At 37.6% G+C, this 22,500-nt stretch overlaps 2 protein-coding genes across 2 annotated transcripts in view; both read left to right on the top strand.

The window, feature by feature from the left end:
- Positions 1-7,376: 7,376 nt before the first annotated feature.
- On the top strand, positions 7,377-13,524 carry LOC140929733 (uncharacterized). The gene is made up of 7 exons (XM_073379452.1): positions 7,377-7,440; positions 8,440-8,478; positions 9,023-9,520; positions 10,036-10,179; positions 10,964-11,197; positions 11,571-11,747; positions 13,292-13,524. Exons 1-7 carry the CDS (start codon positions 7,377-7,379, stop codon positions 13,447-13,449), a joined length of 1,314 nt encoding a protein of 437 aa, XP_073235553.1. The 3' UTR covers positions 13,450-13,524.
- Positions 13,525-15,371: 1,847 nt separating this feature from the next.
- LOC140929722 (uncharacterized) overlaps positions 15,372-22,500 on the top strand; it is a 15,914-nt gene continuing 8,785 nt past the window's right edge. The window contains exons 1-7 of the mRNA XM_073379442.1: positions 15,372-15,726; positions 16,429-16,584; positions 16,812-16,949; positions 17,555-17,656; positions 18,380-18,489; positions 19,155-19,334; positions 21,338-21,459. Coding sequence (XP_073235543.1) covers positions 16,521-16,584; positions 16,812-16,949; positions 17,555-17,656; positions 18,380-18,489; positions 19,155-19,334; positions 21,338-21,459 — 716 coding nt within the window. The 5' untranslated portion in view covers positions 15,372-15,726; positions 16,429-16,520. The remainder of the gene's footprint in view (positions 15,727-16,428; positions 16,585-16,811; positions 16,950-17,554; positions 17,657-18,379; positions 18,490-19,154; positions 19,335-21,337; positions 21,460-22,500) is intronic.

Here is a 22,500-nt window from a genome sequence, read left to right as displayed (position 1 = left end):
CTGATGTTTTGCATCTGGATCAGAAGGCCGCCAAGTGTACGACCTGTAAACCGGTTTGAGGTAAGTTTTAGCCCTTTATAGCACGACAGTGACCAGAAAAGCACTCAACTAGCTTCAAAACGCGTTTTTCGGCAAAATCTCCAGGAACGAATGGGTTAATTAAAAATTTAACCTTGATTGACATTTGACGAGCCTAACAATGTAATTTGTCAGAGGTGCTTTGAGTAAAGAATTGAACGGGATCTTTAGGTGGTTCTTACAAATTAAACAAGCGGACGACTTTATTACATCATTGTTCTAACTTAATATTTTTAGATGTTCTCGATACATGAGAAATTGGATTAAAAAGACATCTAAATATTACTGTTTTATTTTCTTGTTTAACAGTTTGTTTGCTAAACAGCCTAAGGATTTGTAAAAGAATAAAAAAGGGTGAAAAAGCTTAAGAGATCAATTGAACGTAATAATAATAACAACAACAACAACAATAACCTTTATTTAGTAGAACTGGTTTCTCTTGCGTTATGACCATTTTCATTTCTATGGTCGATATCAGTACAACCCCTTGAAAAATGTTGTGGATTTGTTAAGCCTACATTGTCAGCCCGATTGAAACCACCTAACAAAGTCTCTTTTCAATCGTCTTTAGCAAAAAAACATGTCTTAGAAGATGGCGTCCTGATCCGAAGAAGGTCAAAATTTTTTAACCGGGGTTGCACGCTGCACGTTTACCATTTCTTAAATTGTCATTGACAGGTAATGAGTGTAACGATCAGGTTGTTTATCAATCACGCTTTGAGCAGAGAATTGAATTAAGGCACGGGTCGCACTTAGCAAATTTCTGGAAGAATTTGTTCACCTTGCCGTAAAAATCTGTCATCGGGGCACATTGCCAAGTGCGATCCCAGGTTTTCAAGTTGGAAAAAGACCCCGTATTGCTTGGGTGGGGCAGGCAGATTTTGGAAAACTCGAACTAAACAATAGCAATCACGGCGGTAAGTGTCAGCATTTGTCAGCGAAACGTGACCAATTTGAAACACGATCAATTTGAAACAATCGTAGAAATTTTCTGACCTTCGCGCTTTCGTTGTGGACGGACGGGGCTACCACTACTTTTCGCCATTTTGACTTTTTTGCGAAAACTCTCTACGGGCGAGCAATTCATAAGCTTGTAATCCTTCGCTATTTCAACGTTTTCACGGAAACTCTCTACAGGCGACCCAATTATAGTCTACCCAGGCAAGTACCGTCAGAGGTTTGTTATTCTCCGGGCTAAATGCAGTCTTTGCAGCCAAGCACTCTATTTTCTTTATTTCTCCCATCCTCTTGAAACTGGCAAAGGAGGAAAACGATCCTACGCCAAATGATCGGACTACGAAGAGATAATGTTCTCTGGTATCTGGCCTACTTTAGTTGGAAATGTGTCAAAACAACGGCAATTAACTCCCACTAGTAAATACTAGTGCGACCCTCCTCGATTTGACTAAAAGTTTTTTTTTCCGGTTGCGGTTTCCAATTTTCGTGGTTTTTTAGCCGGCAAAGATGAAAACTTTTCCCAAGTGCGACCTATGCCTAAGGTGATACCTTACAAATTAAACAAAAGACATTTTAATTAATTAGGGATCCCGATTGGTTTTTCAGTCAGTTTCTCTCGGGCAATAACTATCATCAACCAGAACCTGTGCCTCATGTCCAGCCTTATGTCCACCTAAGCATTGAAATAATAATTATTATAGTAACAGGACTGAGTGGAGTCTAATTTGGTCTCTAATCATACCAGTGATTAACAAAATCGGACGACTGCGTAGCGGGAGTCCGATTTGTTTAATCACGAGTATGATTACAGACCGAATGGGAAGACACGAAGTTCTGTTACCAATTAATTATAACTACAACAAAATTTTTTATATTGTAGGCTTTTTTTTTATCTTATTAAAACACAAGAAATTCCAAGTGTTTTTTTGCTAGCGGTGTAAAAAAAAAAGGTATATAAGCCCGCGCGTGCGATGGCGCGTACTGTCTTATTACACTGTCCTATTGGTGCTGAAATCAGGACAGTTGATAGCCAATCAGACTTGAGAATTTTGTTATGGTTATGATTAAGATTATAATTGTTATTTTCATGATTATTCAAATATTACTGTTTGAATCCTGAAGATCAATATGCCTGACTATCATACACTTCACACCATCATCTAAGGGTGCCTTTCTGTATGATCGAGTAAAGAACACGACTGGCCATTTGGGTATCGCCTTTATGGACAATTTCAAAACACATTAACTCGTTTAAATAGGACCAATTCCCAGCTGCGGTGAAAAGACATCCCCTTAGGGGAGAATTGACAAATTCAGTCTTTATTTCTTCCGGAAAAGGTTAAAGAAATAATTATAGCAAGAAAACTAGTCTACAGAGACTAGATCACGATATTTGGTAATTCATTTGAACGCTAACCAAATGATCACAGAATTTAGAAAAAAAATGGAAATGACTACTTCCAGGCTGCGAACAAAAAACAAACCACACACTCACAAGCGAAATATTGCAAAAGTCAAAAAAAGACAATGGTTGGACAAAAACGGACTCTCAATTCAGGCAGACCTAGTGAAAAACAAGCTTTACAAGAATGTCACATTTTTACCAATTTGGCACTCGCTAAGGAATACTGACGCGACCAATTGACTCCCTTAGGGACTTATTTAAATAGATAGGTTCAAATGTTGATTAATCAACGCGAATAAATGTGAGCCCATGGGTCTGAGTCATGTTTCCCCTTAGAGCCAGGCCTTTTTGCTAGTAGAAAAATAGAAATAAAATGTCACCATAAATTTCATTAAAAACACTGCATATGTGTATATAAAGCGTAAAAAATGGTCTATGAAATTTTGTTTGGTCGGGAATTGGACGACGTTTTATTCAAATTAATGTTTAAACAATTGGCAGGTCATTACTAAATTTAATGAGTTTTCTCGATTTCAGTTAATTGAAACTTTGCTGAAAGACCCATCTCGTTGTTTTCTTTTTCATTAATGGTCATCATCAGCGGCGGCATTGGGCATTTAGAAATAATGTTCATGTGTCTTTTGTAATAGCAAGAGTTGATCACACAAAAAAAAAGATTTTCGTGAAACAACAGATGGATCTGAATCCACCTAGTGTTCCCCTTGAAAAGAATTATCAAATGAAATCTTGAAATCAAAACGCAGAGGTAAGTAGTTTGAGTAAAATGTATAGCTAAGTTAGCTTTAAATATTGTCAATATTTTACACGTCGAACATTTTCAGGTTTTGATTGTATTTAGTTTTAATTAGGATAGCAAGCGCAAAATGAATGTCCGCACGCGAGAGTTAATTTTCATCCGTAGACTCTCATACGATGGCACGACCATTTACGTTGATTACGAGCGATAAGTTTGGCCGGCATTTCCGTTCACTTTAACTGTACTAACTAGTTCATATGGCTGTTCCGGAGGGAAGACAGCAGAAATGTTTTCGCTGCTTCACGGTCTCTGCTCAACTGCAAATAAATTTTCATAGTTCGCACATTTTCCTCGACGTACATGTATGTCATGTATGTAATGAAGTTTTCACTCTCAATCCGTGAACTCAACTCTTATATGTTAAATCACTACCACTCCACGCAATCAAATACTGAGAGTACTTGGTTACCTGAGGGAAAATAAAGGAGTAATCTTCAAGGACGGTAATTACTCGAAATAACTGCTAAATGGCTAGCAAGACTTAAGAATTATAAAAGGAATTACTTTTCAATGATTTTCTTCTTTTGATCTAAATCAAACAAACGCAAAATTAAGCGCTATTTGCTTGCTGTGTCATCAATTTTAGGTCTTTTATGGTACGGTAATTGTGACAAAAGGAAATTGGGAATCATAACATTAGGTTTTAATTTCAGATTCAATAGACGGTTTCTTTCTTATACTTGAAAGAAATTTGAAATTAAGTAGGTTTAAGATAACCTTAAACTATAACTTATAGCAGATCAAAAACTTCATCAAGATAAGAAGGTATGCAGGAGTTCAGATAAAAATCTCTTTGAGCGCTTCCTCTATTGCTCGTTTATTCATTAATTTATTTAATGCTCTTGAATTTCCCCGTTTAGTGCACTTAATCCAGAAATATCGATGACAATACTTTCACTATCTTGACATAATTCTACTATTGTACTTGAAAATTATTTGAAATACAAGCGATGCATTTCCACTTACCTTAACCTAAAGGTCATTAAAATATGTTTTGTTACAGTCAAACCAGGTCAAGCGTTCCCGTCGCTAACGAACTAATCAATTCATTAACGGAAGAATGATTTCGTTAATTAAATAATCTATTCGTAAAATGAACAATCCAATATTCATATTTAGCCTCGCTTCCATAATAGAATGTTGATTCGATTACCGTTTTTTGAAAAACTACACTTTCCACAAGTCGACCTCAGAATTTTGTTTTTTTTTCTTTTTTTGGTCAAACTAAGGTCAGTGTATGTGCGGTGATTGGTGGATTTCGATCCCCGGCCTTTGTCAGTTTCTTTGCGTTTGCGGTATGTCTATTCTAGCTGTTATTTTGATTAAAGGCAATGAAAAACCCAATCGTATACGGCAGGAAAAGGGAAGCAAATACAGGTAGATTTTGTTCATAAACCAAATCAACATTTAATAGACAGTATTCGTATTCTCCGACAGTCCTGGGACGAGTAGGCCTTGATCATGAATGCGAGGCTCAAGCGGGGAACTTCTCGCCAAGAGGACAAACAAATATGAGAAAACTGCGGCTGAGTTTGCCGAATTTAAGGAAAATTTTCATACATTGTAAAGTTCCGAAGGGCTTAAATACTTGAGAGATCATTAATTCAAACAACAAAAGGAAGATCTCCTCATTACCAAGAAAAACAGCGATCCTAACCATAATTATATTGATGAGAAGAGTGCTTGGTGAGCGAGTTTATAATTTAATATAAACAGAGATGTTCTCAAAATCCCCGAAGCCATTTTAATTGTAATTTCAGTGTCCTTTAAACTTTTTAAAGAACACCTTTTATTGAAATGGACGTAAATTACCGAAAGCCTGCGATAAAGTTAACAGTGATGTTATTACACCTACTTTGCAGTTGAAATTTTCTAACAGAGCGGATGCAAAATCTTGTGTATTTGAAGTAAACCAAACGACTCATTCAGTGGATAATTACTTATCAGGACGGGGCTTAGCGTTCTGTACACAGTCCATGTGCATTTTGAGGAAGTTAAACCAGTTTGAACAAAGATGACTCGGTAAAGTTTATTTTTAAATTTAAGTTTACATTATCTTCGATAACAACTGTGCGAGAGTACAAAAACGTGCACGCAGTTGAACACAGAGTTTGCTACAGACGATAATACTGAGCAGTTTATTAAACTCCACTTTACAGATACACACAAGAGAAAAAGAATAAAAAGAATAAGAATAAAATGTTATAAAAAGGATTCGAGTATTGACATTTTGACACAATATACCATTTTCTTGATTACTTCTTGTTTCTTCTTTTGGCTTCGTGGCTTTTTAAATTTTGCTGTTAGGACGACCAGCTCTTCCCACAGTTTTTTTTTTGAAACAGATATCCCTTTAGCTTACCCGTAAGGTTTCAGCTTTTAAATCTTGCAGGTTTTGCTGATTTCTATCGTTTTGCGGCGATTCAGCCGCGACTAACCAATGCTTGTTTGTGTTTTTGCCAAAAAGTTCCCCTCTTTAGCCTCGCAATCATGCTGTGAAGTCTCTCGTCTCAGGGCCGTTGGGGAATAGGAATATCGTCTATTATCGAGTCGAGGTCCAATTTGACTGTTGGATTATTCATTTTTATGAATGGATTATTGATCAAACAAACGAAATCATTTTCAGTTAATGAATTCATTAGTTTGTTAGCGACGGGAACGCTTGACCTGGTTTGACTGTAAAAATAGAATCCAGAAAAGACTTAATAGTTCTGTAACCATACAAAAAGTTTCCTTTTTTTCAATGGCATTTCACAAAGCTAGCTTTTTGTGACTGCTGTTTCTCTCTTTTTTGAGCTGTTTTGATGAAACTTTAGTTTGCTTTTGGAAGCCATCTTTAAAAACTATGCTCGACATCAAAGTCAAAATCGAGCAGAAGTCTGATCCGTGCAGATATAAACTAGGAAACGGATTATCCGATAATCAAACGAAGACAAATTTTGGGCCAAAATTTTTCTTGGCACTGGATTTATATCGAGACCAATATAATTATCCATCTCAGACAAATCATTCCTCTTACTACGGATTACTCATCTCTAGTATTAATTTGGTCATTCTTAAAAATTAAAGCCTGGCCTTCACTGGCGCCAAGCTCAAAGCCTGGCTTTCACTGACGTCAAGTCCAGTATTTTCAACCAAGCAAAAATCGCAAGCACAAGACAAAGTATAAGCGTCTTTGTGTCAAGCGAAAACACTGACGCAAACAGTCAGCATAAGCACGAGTACAAGCACTACAATGAATTTGTGCCTTAACCTGCGCTTCTTTAATCTGCTAATGGTCGCTTTTAAGCTAGAGAGGTATTACAAACGGTAAATAAAACAGACGCATTTAACGTCTGACGAAATTAACGTCTTCCGTTCAGTGCATCGCTCAGTCGCACTTAACAGAAGACTTTAACGTCTCAGACGTTAATTAATAGAGCATTTCAGAGTTCTCCAGGGCTCTGTATCAAAACGAGGTTAAGTGCCCAGCCTTTGATATGGAAATGATTCTCCATTCTCATGCAAATAAAACTCATTTTCACAAGAAAAGCCTCATTTTGAAAGTGAGGGTTTTTGGAACTCGGAAGTGGCCGAAAACGTATGAAAACGGGATGCCGTAAGCTGCGAAGCATTTAAGCCCAACTCGTCCAAAGACGACTCAGGGAAGAGTCAGTGTTGTATATTTTTTTTCAGAAAACCCTGGGTTTCGATTTTATCGTCTACTTTTATGCTTCGCGTTTTTACACCAATCGAGTTTAACATTTCACGCGTTAAATACGTTTTCACCACTTTGACGTCTCTAGCTTAAAACGGCCAACTGTCAGTGCGCCTATACAGTTCGCACGGTTGAAAAGGGATTTTTACCCTAGCGCTTGTACTTGGACTTACATTTGAGTCCCTAGTAAAAATGTAGTTGATTGTATTTTAGCTATAGCGTTGTTGATTTGATCAGACTAGTTTGTTTTTAACTGAGCAATTTCAACCCACTCGTAAAGGTGACTTCAACACATTCTGGGTTGTTATTAACAAAATTGTTGAGAAAGTTACTGGTTGGAAAAAAGAAATATAAGCCCTTGCCTTGTTAGAAACGACCAGAAACTTTTGGATTTTTTTACAGAAGTAAGACCACTTGGAGTTATGGGAAAAGGGATAACCATCGAGCTAGAATGGATCTTCGTTATGATAATTGCTGCAACAAAAGGTAACTCTTGATACATGAGTATGGCTGTTTTGCAAGACCGTATAAGTGTTATAATTCAAGTTAGTATTGATTGGCCGAAAGGACCTTAGGCCCGTTTCCAACGTCGTGCTATTGCCGTGCCGAACCGCTCAGTTGATAGAATTAAATTCGACTTTTACACGACAGTAACACGACGTTTGAAACCAAGTCGTGCTATCGCCGTGCCGAACTCAATTCATAAATTATAAATACATTATAATATATTTAAAAGTTTGCTAAACGTACCGTTTCTTTTTTTGTGTGTGTTTTGTTTTCGGCAACAGCTGTTCTATTCGACTGAATTAAATTCGACGTCTGAAACCAAGTCGTGCTGGTGTCGTGCTGCAGTCGAGCTACAATCGAACCAGCTTAGCACGGCAGTAGCACGACGTTTGAAACAGGCCTTAGGTCGCCTGCACAGGGATAACTGCCCGCACTCAATCAGTTAGCCTCCTCAGGAACGATTGAGATAATTTGTGACTCACAAATGATCTCAATCGCTTAAACAGTAGACAACATTGTACTTTATCATTACTAGTATGTTTTGTTATGTGGATACAATAGTACGCTCGCTCCGATTGGCTGTTTTCTTGTAATGGCTGGGCATTACTGGCCACATAGGTGTCCAAGGCGTACATGTTTAATATCCCCGTTATGGTAAACTGTCAGCTGTAAAAAGGTATCCGCTGACCAGTCTCACCTGACTGTATCGCGGGCTCAAGTGTACAACTCGTTGAGGTGACCTTTCCTTTAAAGTTATCCGCTGGCTAGTTGTTGGTTTTAATTGATCGCAGGCTCAGGTCCATAATGAAAAGGCTTATTAACCTCGTCCGTTCGGTCATTATTGGGAAATGTCAGTCATCAAGGCCTCAGTTTGAGATTTCCCTGTAATGACCTCTCTCTCGGTTAATCAGTGGTATGTTACAACTGATAACACTGGAAACACGTTTTGTCTTGTATTTTGTTTCTTTCCTCTTGTAGGGTTATCTGGGAACTTCACTTCTTCGTCTCTACCAGCTGGTAATAATCATCTTTTTTCTGAGTTTATTCAATAAGCTTCTTACTGACGGACTATTCCCAAATATTTGTGTCCATTTAACATTGCATTTTATCTCCTACTCCTGTTATATAGCAATATTTTCGAACAGCGGGGCGGAACAACAACGAGGAGTACGTCGACGGCGACGTCAACGAGAAAGGCAAAAAAACAACAGATTTATGTTTTAACTTGCAGCACGCATTTTTTAAAATTTCTTGCCTCCACTGCACAGCAACGCCGAATTGAACGAGTAAAGCGCGATAGTTTAAAAGCATCGCGAATTCACTTTGTGCGTGACGTTTTCGTAGCCGTCGTCGTCGTTGTTGCTTAAGCCGGCGCCGCCCTTAACCTGATCTTGACGTTCCTTATAATGTTACCATAAACGAGTCATTTCTTAAGTAAATCAGCGGAATATGATGGTCCGGTCAGTGTAGTACTGAATAGGACTATTTTTGACAGAGATTGATCATTGTTACTTCTGCCTGTGTTTAATGTGCAATCAATACGCATTATTTTTCTATGCAGTTACATCGTCCAGACATTGCGTAGGATTTGATGGTAAATCTTACAACGTTGGGGATGTTTGGAAACCCACACCTAACAGCCAGTGTTCGTGCACTGCAGAATTACTAATCCAATGTTTTTCGAGTTTTGTCTTCACATTGCCGCCTTTAAAACCAACCACTGTATTCAGAGTCTGTCGAGACAACGAGCAGCGTATTCGTAATCCTGGAGATGAATGGTTAAACGATCCAACGACAAAGTGTACCTGTTCTCGAGATAAATTCGTGCTTTGTGCCATTCTAAAGGAGCCACTTTGTATGGACAGCAGTGGTAAAATAAAAAAATACCAAGAGACGTGGCTCAAGAACGACTGCATTAAGTGCGCATGTATAAATGGCAGTATTAACTGCACCAGATATGAGGTCAATGTCACCTATGGTTTGTTTGAAGTGAAGACTTATCCAATATGCGAGCTCTGTTGGCATACCTTTGAAAATGATTCATCTGAAGATTGTAAAGGTGAAGAAAGAAACTATCATACGAAAGCCTTTAGATAAGCAATTTAAAGGGAAACCCTAATGAAATGGAAGAAGTATCGATCATTAATGGCTAAACATTTTCTATTAAAGCATATATGCTATTTTTCCTGTAAATTTTTCATTCCATTAGGGATGTCATATGATTAACTGAATGCTGATGACAGTATCACTGTAGCCTTTAAAAATACGCTACTGTCTTTTGACTGCACATGTAAAAAAATGAAGCCGAACTCCGTTTCGCGGTAAAACGTGTAGAAGCTCTTCTCGACGTCTTAGAAACAAAGAAATTTTAAAAATAAATTGTAATTTTGCAAATATTTTAAACAGAATACCTACAGCGCTTAAGTAAAATTTCAAATGATATAACTTGGAGGGATCCTTTAATTTATCTGAAATGTCCCTAATTTGAACTACGTAGAAAGCGTTAATACCGTCCTTTATGTTTTGACAACTCCCTTCCTTTAACAAGTGCTTATTTCCAATTTTTTCCTAAAGCTTTTTTGGGGACTGCCAGTCAACAAATGCGAAGACCAGCGATGTTTAAATGCTTCACCGGAGATCATTTTATCTGGGACAGTCACAGGTGCAACGGAATCTTTGAATGTCCGGACGGATCTGACGAAACAGGCTGCGAAGATAGTAAGACATTCTAAAACTATTTTTAAGATTTCGGTAAAGGAAAACGAGGTGCCCACAGGAAAAAATTCTTGTCGCGCGAGTATTTTCGCTACAAGGGCAAGTTATATATCAAATTAAAGCTAAAAGACTAAATTACCTTATAAAAGATTTTATTTCATCGAATTTCAAAAGGCGCTTAAGTTTTTTGCTCTCGAACTCAGAGGAAACGAGTTTACTGCTGAAGCTCCAGCCCTTTCGCCTTGTTAAATATTCACTTCCTTTTTATTGCATCTGATTGACAGATAAAAGACCTAAAAAAGGGTGTGAGGAAATTTGCATATGTCTCGTATTGATTTTGTTAATTGACTATTCAATGCTTTTAGAGCGGCTAGGAAAAGATGAATTCGGTTAGGAAAACGGTTGAACATTATCCACTTAAGATGGCTGGACCCAGAATTTTTGTAGGTACACCTTCCACCTTTTAATGTCTTATACTTAAACAAATTGATCTTTATTGTAAAAACATTATAACACATTTATTACAAGAGAATAGGGTGCGGTTACACACACCACGGTAAAAGGTACTTCCCAAGGTAAAAAATGCCGCAGTAAATTCAACGTGGGTTTAGTTTACCGTGGTAACATGTGGTGTACCTACAAAAATACTTGGGCAAGCCACCTTAAGATGTCGTTTTCTTTACGGTTCTTCGTTTTAACAAATAAGCGGAGCCATCTATAAATAATAATACTTGTTGGCCCGAATTCCTTTTTTGCAAGTGTGTTCTTTTGCCATCCTTTGTCTTAGAAGTGTGTAAAGATGAAGAAGGCGGAACGTATCTTATCAAAAACAGCAAATTTGGCTGGCGTGTCTCTCCCTGTTTAAGTTGTCACTGTTCAAGAGGCTTACTGAACTGCAAGAAAACTTTGGAAGTGAACTTTCCAGGATACTACCCCGATATTTATGTGATCCAGGAAAACTGCACGCAACCTTCTTGCAAAGTTTCACAGTTTCTTCGGAACAAAAAGGACGAGTGTAAAGGTATTTTTAATTTAATCTAAAGTATTCAAAGAAATCCCTCTTTTATTTGTTTTCTTTGTTCTTCAGTTTGTAACATTTAGGCATATAGGTAACTATAGGCATTTTATGCTGTTTTATCCATTTAGCTTGTGACTGGGTAGTTGATGTTTATTTTACGATTTGTCTATATGTTTATGCAATTAAATAACTGTTTCTCTTTCTTTTCTACAATTATGTACGTACCCCTTTAAAAACTGCGTGACTAGCGTCGGCCATTCTTTTGTATGCTTGTAGCTAGAATTCGAACGAACTCAGTTTGGTTAGAATATTCCTAACAAATTCCATGTTGAAACATGACTAAACAATATTGATGACTTCTGGTTTTTACATTTAGCTGTGGAAATTTTACAAAACAACGGACTACTATTTGCGGGACAAACGTGGAACTTCAGCGGCTGCACTTTCTATTTTCCTGGACCCAACGATGAAGCAGGAAGGATTTGCCCGCCAATGGTCAGACCAGTATGTTATGTATACAATGGAGCAGTTTGCTGTGCGTCATATTGTCCAGGTAGATATTTTCACCTGATTGAAAAAGCGTTGTCGCTTAAAAAGTATAAATTATGTACGACGGGACATAATGGATTTATGGGTAGAATTTAACTATATTAGCATTGCAAATTTAAAGTTCTTTGCAGAAAAGTTTATGTTATCACGATCTATCAAAGCTTTTCGGTGATGATGCATTTCAAAAAAAGATCTAGAAGTTTCCATTTTTATTGCCGGTAAGCTCACAACTTCACCTAAACAGAGCACATCTGGGATCTCTGGCTACAGTAAAAGAGCTTATCCATATTGGTAACGCAAACTTGAAAATCTTAAGATATGACCTAAGAGCATTCTTGGAAGGCATAAAAGACAACGGCATGATAAAGTACTCTAGGGATTTGCATCCTCACGAACAGCTCTTGGTAATGTTAACTTTTGCTGAAAGAACTTTGAATTTGCCTTGCAAACGAACGTATACCCATAAATCCTTGAAGCCTCATAGTTCACGGTTCATTTGAAGAGACAACGTTTTTTCAATTAGGTATAAAGCTTTTGCAATTTGCTTTCTAAAGCCAACAGGGTGGGGTTGCATAAGACATTTTCAGATTACGGGAACTCGTAAGTATTGTTTTTACATTAGTTAATAATTAAGGTAGGTTGAGATTGATTGTCCGGGAGAACGTAGTCCTGAATAGGACTGTTGTTGTTGACAGTGACTGACTTTTCGACAACCTGTCCGGTAGTCATCTTCATAGTCAAAATGAGTTGTATCACGGCAGTTGATGGCATTAAACTCTGGTTATTGACCTGATTGGTCAATTACGTCGCGATGTTATTGGTCGTCTGTCAGTTAAGCCGTGATGATATTGGCTATGAAGACTCTAATGTAATTGGTGCGTTTTGATCCATCTATTGTCACGCTGCAGGGGACAACGTGCGGGGGCCAACTACCGGAACCGGTAATGAGAAGCGAAGGAGTTTGAGAAAGTCTAGTCAATAAACAGAGTTTAATGCCATAACTTAGCTTTTCCAGCCCCTGATGAAGACTATAGTTTTGTCTAGTCGAAATATTGGGCAAATAAATTTGTAAACCTTAGCTGTCCGATCAGCCTTGTCTTCAATTTTAATTTTAATACCATCAACTGACGTGATACAACTCATTTGACACTGAAAATGACTACCGCACAGCTTGTCGAAACGTCAGTCACTGTCAACAACAAAAGTCCTATTCAGGACTACGTTCTCCCGGACGATCAAACTCAACCTAATTTTGAAATGACTCCTGGGTTCAAACCTTTCACAGTTTTATAAGTTAACTCCCAATAATTTTAGTCTCTTTTTTGACGATAACTTGGAACCCATGAGCGATTGGTTCTAAAATCTTGTTGGCCTTGTCACGTATAATGAGCAAAATTACTCAGCTACACGCAGAGGGAATCAAATTACAATGTTGGACGCCAGTGCTTATCGATTCAACAAGATACGGGAGTTCTGCTTTATTCGTAACACGTATGTCCCCATCAGCTCTCCAACAACTTAAGTACTGATTAGTCTTTATTTGTTTAGTATTGGAGCAAGTTTCAAAGCAAATGAGAGGAAATCTGTTATTTTGCCCAAATAGCCATCAGCTGGTGTCCTCAGATATCGACAATGAATGTAAACTCACCTATTGTTTTCGTAATTATTCCATGATAACCTGCAAAACAGGTAAGAAATGTATGTAAAACAGAAAGAACTAGTCTAACGTCGCCTTAATATCAGGAGTGCAGGCTGTCACGGAGCTGGCTTGAAAACTAAAGTCACTAAACACGAAATAGATAACAATCTCTTTTATCCAAGGAAACACATGTCGGCATAGACACGTGTTTCAAAATCTTTCACTCTTTAATTTATAAAGACTAAACTAGGGTATCTAAAAGATAGTAATGCTGCGGCACATTCTGTTGATACTGGCATTAGTTAGGCAGTGAAAAAATGACATTGAATGTCCTATTTACATGTTGGAAAGTACTAGAATAATTACTATCAGTCTATAGAAAGAACTCGTGGGAACGTTGTTTAGAAAATGATCAAGTGGTTACCAACTCTGGTTTTCCCACAGTAAATTGTAGGAAATAATAGAAATTCAGATCGTTTATCCATATATTTAATATATGGTGCACGATATTTTCTCTGGAAACACAATACTTTTCTTGCTGTTTGTTGCATTTTATTAAGTAACAGTTATTTAGCTATATATTTATAGAAAACAACACCACAAAAAACGGACAAAAAAAAGAAGAAATGAATAAATCAGTAGGACTCGAGCCCAGCACCTTCTACTCGACGCGACTGCACCTAACCACTACACCACAGAGACTGATTACGTAGGCTGTAGGAAAAGTCTTTCATTTTATTCCTTTTCCATGAAACCTCCGCAGGCAAGATCATCGCCAGCCGCATTAACCGAGCTATTAACAGTGAAAAAACAATGTCAACGCATATTCCATGGCAATAAATGAATGAAAGAACATAATTGTGCTTTTCAAGACGCCGATACATGTCCTCGTCTGCAAAGTAGGACACAAAACATATGTTTTGTTATCTCGATTTCCGCTGTTATTTTAAAGCGAATGGTCAAAATCACATCCATTTTCGGCTCATACAGTTTCTTAAGAATAGCACTGCATGACATTTTCTCACTTTCACATCACCTTCTAGCAAGCTGGAATTTGTATATCCCCCCGTGTTGCGGAGTCGAAGAGCGAATGCTCATCTTCTCGTCAGGTTTAACACCTGGACGAGTCAAAAAAGCCTCTTGAATTAAAATCCAATCCCCAAGTTAACCATCGTACTCATCTGAAAGACTCCTGCGTGTCTTAAAATTTGGTAAGACCTCTAACCGTGCTGTAGAAAATTTGCCACAAAGAAAACTCTAAGTCTGAGCAGCGAACGATGCGAACTTCCCCGTGTTTTTATTTGAGTTGTTCGTGGCGCAATGCACTCTGGTTAAATGCAATGCATTGTGGTAAAAAGTGTGGTTAAATGCAATGCATTGTGGTAAAAAGTGATGAATTCGAGAATTCGTCGCCCCTTATATATTTCCTTTAAATCCTGATTATGTTGCTGCTCGCTCTCTTCGGTCGCTCCGCAGCAATAATGGCAACAGCACCAAAAACGATGCTTGTAATCAGGCTCGACAAGCCGGCCCACAACACTTTAGTTGCAAACAATGGAAATAGGACTGGGTGGAGTACAATTCGGTCTGTATTAACAAAATACGCGGTCGTCCAATACGTTTGATCACGAGTATGATTACAGACCGAATTGGAAGACACAAAGTTCTGTTACTAATTAATCATAACCATAACAAAATTTGTGATATTTTAAACCTTTTAAAAATTAAAACACAAAATATTCGCGGTTTTTTGCAAGCAGTGAAAAACAAAATCATTCAAGTGCGCGTGCGATAGCGCGTACGGTCCAATTACTTAGGCATTACGCGAACTGGTTTTTCTTAAACTGTCCCATCAGTGCTGACAGGGACAGCTGGTAGCCAATCAGATTTGAGAATTTTATATTTTGCACATGCCATCTTTAACACAATCTTATCAACATCTTTTACTTGTTTGTCGTTTTTGTGCCTTGCTACTCGCATGTCCTGGTCTTTCTTGTGACTGATCATAACACAAGAAACATTCGTTAATTATTTCATGTGATCATAGTTTTCTCAGTTTGCAAGCGTAAAATTTATTCAGAATTCGTTTGTTCAATTGTTTATTTTACGGTTCCTCTTTAAGCCATAACATGTCAAGATGAAGAGCTGAACAAGTATTTTGAAGGAGCCACTTGGTCTGTTGGTACCTGTATTCAGTGTTCCTGTCAAAATGGCGTTATCAAATGCACAAGAACAATATCAGTATTATCGTCAAAGAATTTTGAAGGAAGCATAACCGAGCACTGTAACCAGACAGAGTGTAATGTGGTGCGTTATGTGCAAGAAAACAAAGCCAAATGCAGAGGTATAGCTACCCTCTAAAAATGTTATTATAATAATGAAAATTTGGGATATTGAGGGGGATGTTGATGTCGTTGTTGTTGTTGATGATGATGATGATGATAGCAATAAAAATGCAAATTATAATAATAATGATGATGATTATGACAATAATAATAATGATGATGATGTTGATGATGATGATTATGATGACGATGACCATGATGATGATAATAATAAATAACTAAATAAAAAAGTAGTCCAAGCAGGACTCTAAAATGGTGTGCTCCTAGCCAATACAAGACCATGTAAGCTGCATTTTACATTTTTTCAAGAATAGGAACCAAAAATCCCTACTAGACTAACCATCAACCAGAAACGTAAATTTGTACCACCAACGACGACTGCACTGATCAAATGTCACAAAGGATGCTCTTTTCTAGGTCCACTCGTCTCATACCCTATCATAAACTGCCGAATTCATGAAAATTCAGCCCCCCTCCCACCCGAGGGAGTACTGCAATGAGTTGCCCCGTTTTTTGGGTACTCATAGCTAAATTTGTGGTAAAAGTGAAGGTTGATGGGAGAAAGCCGAGTGATAATTGAACTTGTCTTGCCACAAGATCGCGGGCCATTTTCAGTTTTGCACGCCGGAGTTAGTTAAGCAGTGATCGATTAATAGCGGTGGCTGGAATAATTGTTTGTAAATAAACACATCTTTTTATAGCTTGTAGATGGAATGGTAAAGTCTTTTATGGTGACGATCATTGGAAAGATGACGGTGTAGACTTTTATTGTCTTCAAAACCCCAGGCATGAGATGACTAGACCTGGTTGCTATTTAGGGAAAAGAAAAGCTACGGTTTGCACAGGAGCTATCAGAGGTTAGGAAAAAGCCCAAGCGTAAGGCATTTAATTTACCCATGTGTGAAAATTACATTTACGCTGTGCTGTCCGTAACCAACTAAGAAAAAAAGGCAAGCCATCGACGTTCAAGGAAGCCACAAGACTTATTACACAGCAACTGGCCTAATTGTTGTAAAAATTACATGGAGCGACGTTAAATCTTTCAAGTCCGTTTTGATGATGTTTCATATCGTTGATTTTTCAGGTTTAAATAAACTTCATTTAATAACCAAAGGCGAGTTATTCTTGTGTGATAGCGGTGACGAGATGTTATGGGGCGAGGAACGATGTGATCTAAGGAACGACTGCTATGATTTCTCTGATGAGAAGAACTGTTCTAACCGTAAGTTATGAGTGTAAAACCCATTAAAGCAAGAACTTAACAACACTGCTTCGTCAGTAAAAGAGGTTCGCTTAAACAAAAAAATATGTTACAAACAAAAGTTATTTTTCTGGATCTAAGGCAATTACGATGGGCTCATTTTAAGTTTAATTTTAATCCTTAAGGCCATATCTGCTCTCTTCAACAAGTTGAAAATAACAATTCATGGTCATACATAGCTTGCAAAAAAGGTGTACCGAAGATTTGTTTCACCAGATGCTCCGTATTCCGAAAGACGGCCATCTTGGATTTTGGTGAAAAATATCATACACTGTAGGTTCACCACTATATGGTAGCAGGAAACGCTGTTGCTTTATTTTGCAAGTGCGAAATCTTTTTCCCGCAGTTTAAGTGAATCAAATTTCATATATTCACTTTCCTGCTGTAAAAGTCGAAAGGTTTGAAGGGTCAGCGCAGCTAAGGCGTTTACCCCCTTATAGAATGCTATTAACTCCATCAGATTCGGCTTTGTTATTCTAGTTGAAGGGTCTTGAGAGACCTGCGTGTAGGGAAAATCTTCCGGCCAAAAATCGCTCTTTTACACGAGTATATCTTACCCGTTTCAGATTTCTGTCAGTCCGAGATAAAGTTTGGCGTGAAGTGGCCTCGAGCAAAGACTGGAGAGGAAATAACAGTAGAATGCTCATTAGCTGACTCAATTTTGACAGGTATAATTATAGCTACATGTACCAATAGACCATTGTCATTTCACCGCTGGCGCTGTACTTGGTTTTTACTTATCTCTTGCATTGTCACCACCCATTTTTTAGGATGTATTCTGTGTTTTCACTCACGTGGCCAGCATCTATGCAAATTTATTGGAACAAAAGAAAGCGTTTACATAAGAAAAGAGTTCAACTCCCACAGGACTGGTTTGGGACTCAAACATGGCAGCCGTTTTATTGTTTTGGGACACAAACATGGCCACCATGAGGTCATAAGAAAACACACAATTCAAAGCTATATTTAACTTCTTTACACTGTACCTTTTTATAAATTGTAATGTAGTTATTCATATAATCAATGTCTGATCGTTGTTTTGTCCAACATGGCTGACAGTCAAGCTTAATTTCTATTATTTTTTCGGTTATTATATAGAGCAAAGAGATCAAATGTTGCCGTGTGGTTCTTCACTTATAGATTAGAGGAAACCTAAAATGCAGTAAGAACAAATAAGTGGCCAACGAGCGAGCGAGGTGATCCTCTTCACCGATCCGTAATTGAACAGAAAGAAAAAAGAATGACATAAAATAGGATATATTTGTTATATGCATGCACTAATAACATAAACACGCATAGGACACACGGAGTATCCACATTACAATTCGGTGACCGTAACGGTGCAGTCTCTAATCACTAGTCTCAAACGTCCTCAATTTATACAAATGTAGGCTCATTTAGCAGTATGTGCAGAACTGACTGGAGACTTGGAACAACTTGGTTTCACAAGATCACGTGCGGTTGTGAACTAAAAGCCTTGGTGGATTATTTCAGAGAAAAGGTGGGACGTTACTACAGTTGTTTTTGATAAGAAAATGGTATGTTTAATTAATATATTTATAAAAACTGACAAATATCAGTTCCTCATAAATCAAAAACGCCTGTCTTTAGTTACTACCATCCTGCTAGTATGACTCTTCATTGAAGACGTCTGGTTCCGTCCCTTCTCGAATTTGCAGCAAAGAGCATTAAAGGTTTGGTTTTTGGTTTTTGATGTACTTCATTACCGGGTTCTCCACCAATTGTAAGGGCTTTTTTTGGAGAAGTTGTCACTAAAGGATAATTAATTGGTTTGGGATTTCTAGAGTACTTGATGACCGAGTTCTCCACCAGTTGTAAGGAACTTTTTTGGTTTGATTTTAGAGAATTTGGAAATTTACTCTGAGCGCGTTTAATTGACCGTGTGCCGGAATAAGACTGAATTTAACGTTCAAGAATATCATTTCGGTACAAATCTCGTTCAAAATGACATAATTTAAAAAGAGTGGGATGTTACATACACCTCAATACTGTTATTCCACCAATTTGGAGATGTAGCGATACAATGAATGCTTCTAGGACTTATTCCATTTGTGTTTCTTGCTGAATACTGTTAAACAAACAAGCCCTGCTTTTTACAAAAGTCAAGAATAATATTCCTTTGGTGCAATCTTTTTTTTGTTTCAGATTCAGAGAACTAATACCACAAATATACTGAATATTTCCACGGAATTTGTGAATTCATATGGTAGATTCAAGAACAAAGACGTTTTATTTGAGATGATAACTGATATGTTTGCTTCTGTAAGAAGAGTTATTTCTCCAATTACACGACGTAATTCGGATAAGGCCGTACAACTTTGCGAGGTAAGAGATAAGAGAAAACTTTAAGGAGCTGGAGCAAATAAGGTAATTATCTTTAATTGTCTGCTTCAATTAGTATAGTTTGCGAAACTTTGATCGCATTTATAGAATCAGAGACAAAGAAGCCAGCAACGAAAGAGGAAAAATTAGCTGGAGAAATCAGCCAAAAACAGCGGACAACAACAACAAAAAAAAAACTCTAACTTACAACAAACGCCATTGTGGTGAAGCTGTTGTATCTTGACTAAATTTAATTTTTTTAATAAAAGTCACTGGATCAGTTAGTTTCATCCATTTATTCACAAGCAATTTATACATAACTAAAGCGAATCAATATTGTTCAATTTTTTGAAGTAGAAACAGTTGCTTTACGATCCCTTATTACTCATTTTTTTGTCTCATTCAAAATTAAGCTATCCTTGTCCAAAAATCTACAGCTTTTCTTTAGGAAAAATAAACGTTAAATAAAATACTAGGATGAATCAACCTACTAGATAAGATCAATCTAGGGAAAACCTGATCATCCTGTAATAATTTAAAAGTAATATCCCATATGATGGTCACCACCTACGTGGCACTTGTCGTATCCCTTAATACTGTAAACCAATCGTTCCTTAGGTTTTGAAAAACATGTCTTAAAAATAGGAAGGACCAAAATTAGAGGAGAACATGTAGGTGGCATCCATCTCCCTGCTCCAATATTTCCTAGATTTTTTTCTTTTCACGGGAATTCTAGTCAAAGTAAGTTCAAATTATGAGCAACTACCCTTTTCTTTTACATAAAGGGTTCCCACGTCATGACGACCTAAATTTTAAGGTAGATCGTAGACGAAAGGCCACATGACTTTTGGGACTTGAGGTGCAACTTTTTCTCAGTCAAAATGGTGCACTTGATAATATTCATGCCTCTTTGTCAACTTTCATTTATGGCCAAATACAACCGCAAAGATAAATAACAATTATTCTCCGAGGTGGAGGTGGCCACGCTAGCCACCGACACTGAGGTGAATAATTGTTTTAGTATATACTAAAACAGTGAGTTAATTCAACACAAAAATTATGATTTTAAACTCATTTACTCTTGCCAGCGATTACGATTCTGGCGCGCAATGACCAAACCGGCGGCCGTCGCGTTTTCTTGCCGACAAATAAAACTTTTGAAGGCATTTGTTTAGCTCTTGCGAGGAAGTTTCTCCAAAATTTCTTCAAAAGAACTATTAAATATAGTTTTCAGCTTATTTATGTTATTTATGAACATGTCAGCTAAATAAAGTAACGGAGGACGTACTATACATTTGCAAACAAAAAACTTTTTCACCGGTTTCATCGATAAGTTCAAGTCAAACAGACAAAGCTTTACTTGTTAAAACTTCAAAACCGAATTTCGTCACCTTCTTCGTGCATTTCGGAAACAGCTTGTTTGATTATTTAGTGAAATTTCTCTTTGTTACGGCAGCAAACCACTGGAAGCCATTTTGTACGTAACTTACGCGAGTTTGGTGTCGCTCGCTCGGAGGAACCGGAGGTGAATCAGTGAATAGCACTGGATATCCAGAGGTTGAGCAGCTAATCAGAGCGTGCGAAAAACACTATCCACTGTTTTAGTATATACTAAAGTGCATTAGACAAGTATGAATACTAAAAGTTAACTTAGAAGACGTTTCTTTCACTTTTTTAACTCAGTCTTAATTCTTCATGAATCTTAATTACTCTGCAGCAAATCATAAAACTTTTGCTTAACAATGGTGCCTTTTTTGTAAGTCGATATGACCGGACCGCGTTTTGTCAGCAGCCTAATTTGGTAAGCGATCTTTTTTTTAAATATGTTTTTTACCTTTACGTGTAAACTTAATAAAAGATTAAAATTTTATGCTTTTTCTCACTTTTTAAGCTCTTTAGCGATGTCTTAATCAAAAGACTATCTCTTGTTTTCCCGCTAAAAATTAAATGTTAGTCACAGTGGACTACATTCAGGACGATCAATCAACTCTTATTCATTTATTCAGGCTCAAGCAAGGTATAGCCTTATTAGTAGAGTTTTGGAATTTCTCCGTACAGCTCCAACCGACACTCAAGCTTACGCCTTGGGTTTAAGAAATGTGCCAAGCTACATGATAAAGAATCGTTGGTAAGTTTTACAAACAATAAGCTCACGAGAGATATAGTGCAATTTCGTGAAGAAAATAGGTGACTAATAGCGGAGCTCCACGCGCGCTCGATCCGAGCCCCATAGCTAAGAAAACATCCGAGATATTTTGGTAGTCACTTGACCGTACGTCCGTCTGACTGACCGGGTAACCAATGCGAAATCTCACCTTCTTTGATTAGTCTGTTCAGTTGACAGCTGTCAAAACAGGGTATCCACTGACCAATATCACATGACCGTATCGTGGGCTCAGTTGTCAACCCATCGAGTTTGCGTGTTTTTTTGAAGTTATCTGCTGACAAGTTACTAGTTTTCAACTGATCGCATTCTCAACTTTAAGTGAATTTCTTTACAACGGTTACATGTATATTTTTGAAGTAAATTATAAATCTTTAACCAGAGCTTCGCCTTTTGCCTTGGCTAAATCTACATATTATCGTATCCAAGGAATATTTAATGCCTCTGCACCTGCGCAGCTGTCAACTTTAACTTCAACGTTATTTGAATAGATAATTGTAAATATACAAATACAAAGAGACTGGTCCGCAAGTAGCATTTGCTAATCTGGGCGGAAACAGTCACACAAAAACATACAATGAAAATATTAATCAATATTTACTAGAATAGTCCAGTTTCGAATTAATTATTACCGCTGAATATAAACGTTAACGACACATTCATACAGGGTTAGTCTCGACGTAAAGTAAAATATTCAGAAATTCTGGCAAGTTAGGCTGCGTGCAAACAAGCGCAACAACTCCCAACATTGTTGCGCCAACAATGTTGGGAGTTGTTGCGTGCGTGTTGGCAGTGGTGTGCAAACGGATGCAACAACTCCCAACATGTTTGGGACCTGCAGTGCATCGTGGAAAGAATACAACCCATAAGTTGGGTATGGAGCCGGGTATGTCTTAACATGGGAATTTGGTTTCCCCTACTACCGTCCTGTTAACCATTTTTGTATTTTTGTTCGATTGTCATATGTCAGTATTAGTTCATTTGTATCAGTTATGTATGGTTACG

This window comes from Porites lutea, chromosome 1, assembly GCF_958299795.1.
Source record: "Porites lutea chromosome 1, jaPorLute2.1, whole genome shotgun sequence".
NCBI classification, from domain to species: domain Eukaryota; kingdom Metazoa; phylum Cnidaria; class Anthozoa; order Scleractinia; family Poritidae; genus Porites; species Porites lutea.
Note: the sequence above shows the minus strand (reverse complement) of the source record. Positions and strands in the feature narration are given on the sequence as shown.

What these genes read in the sequence shown, in the direction of transcription:
- LOC140929733 (XM_073379452.1), top strand. Translation starts at nt 7,377, where the DNA reads ATGGGAAAAGGGATAACCATCGAGCTAGAATGGATCTTCGTTATGATA. An exon ending in TTCTTCGTCTCTACCAGCTG is followed by an intron (nt 8,479 to 9,022) that starts GTAATAATCATC and finishes TTTTCTATGCAG; the next exon opens with TTACATCGTCCAGACATTGC. An exon ending in CGAAACAGGCTGCGAAGATA is followed by an intron (nt 10,180 to 10,963) that starts GTAAGACATTCT and finishes CCTTTGTCTTAG; the next exon opens with AAGTGTGTAAAGATGAAGAA.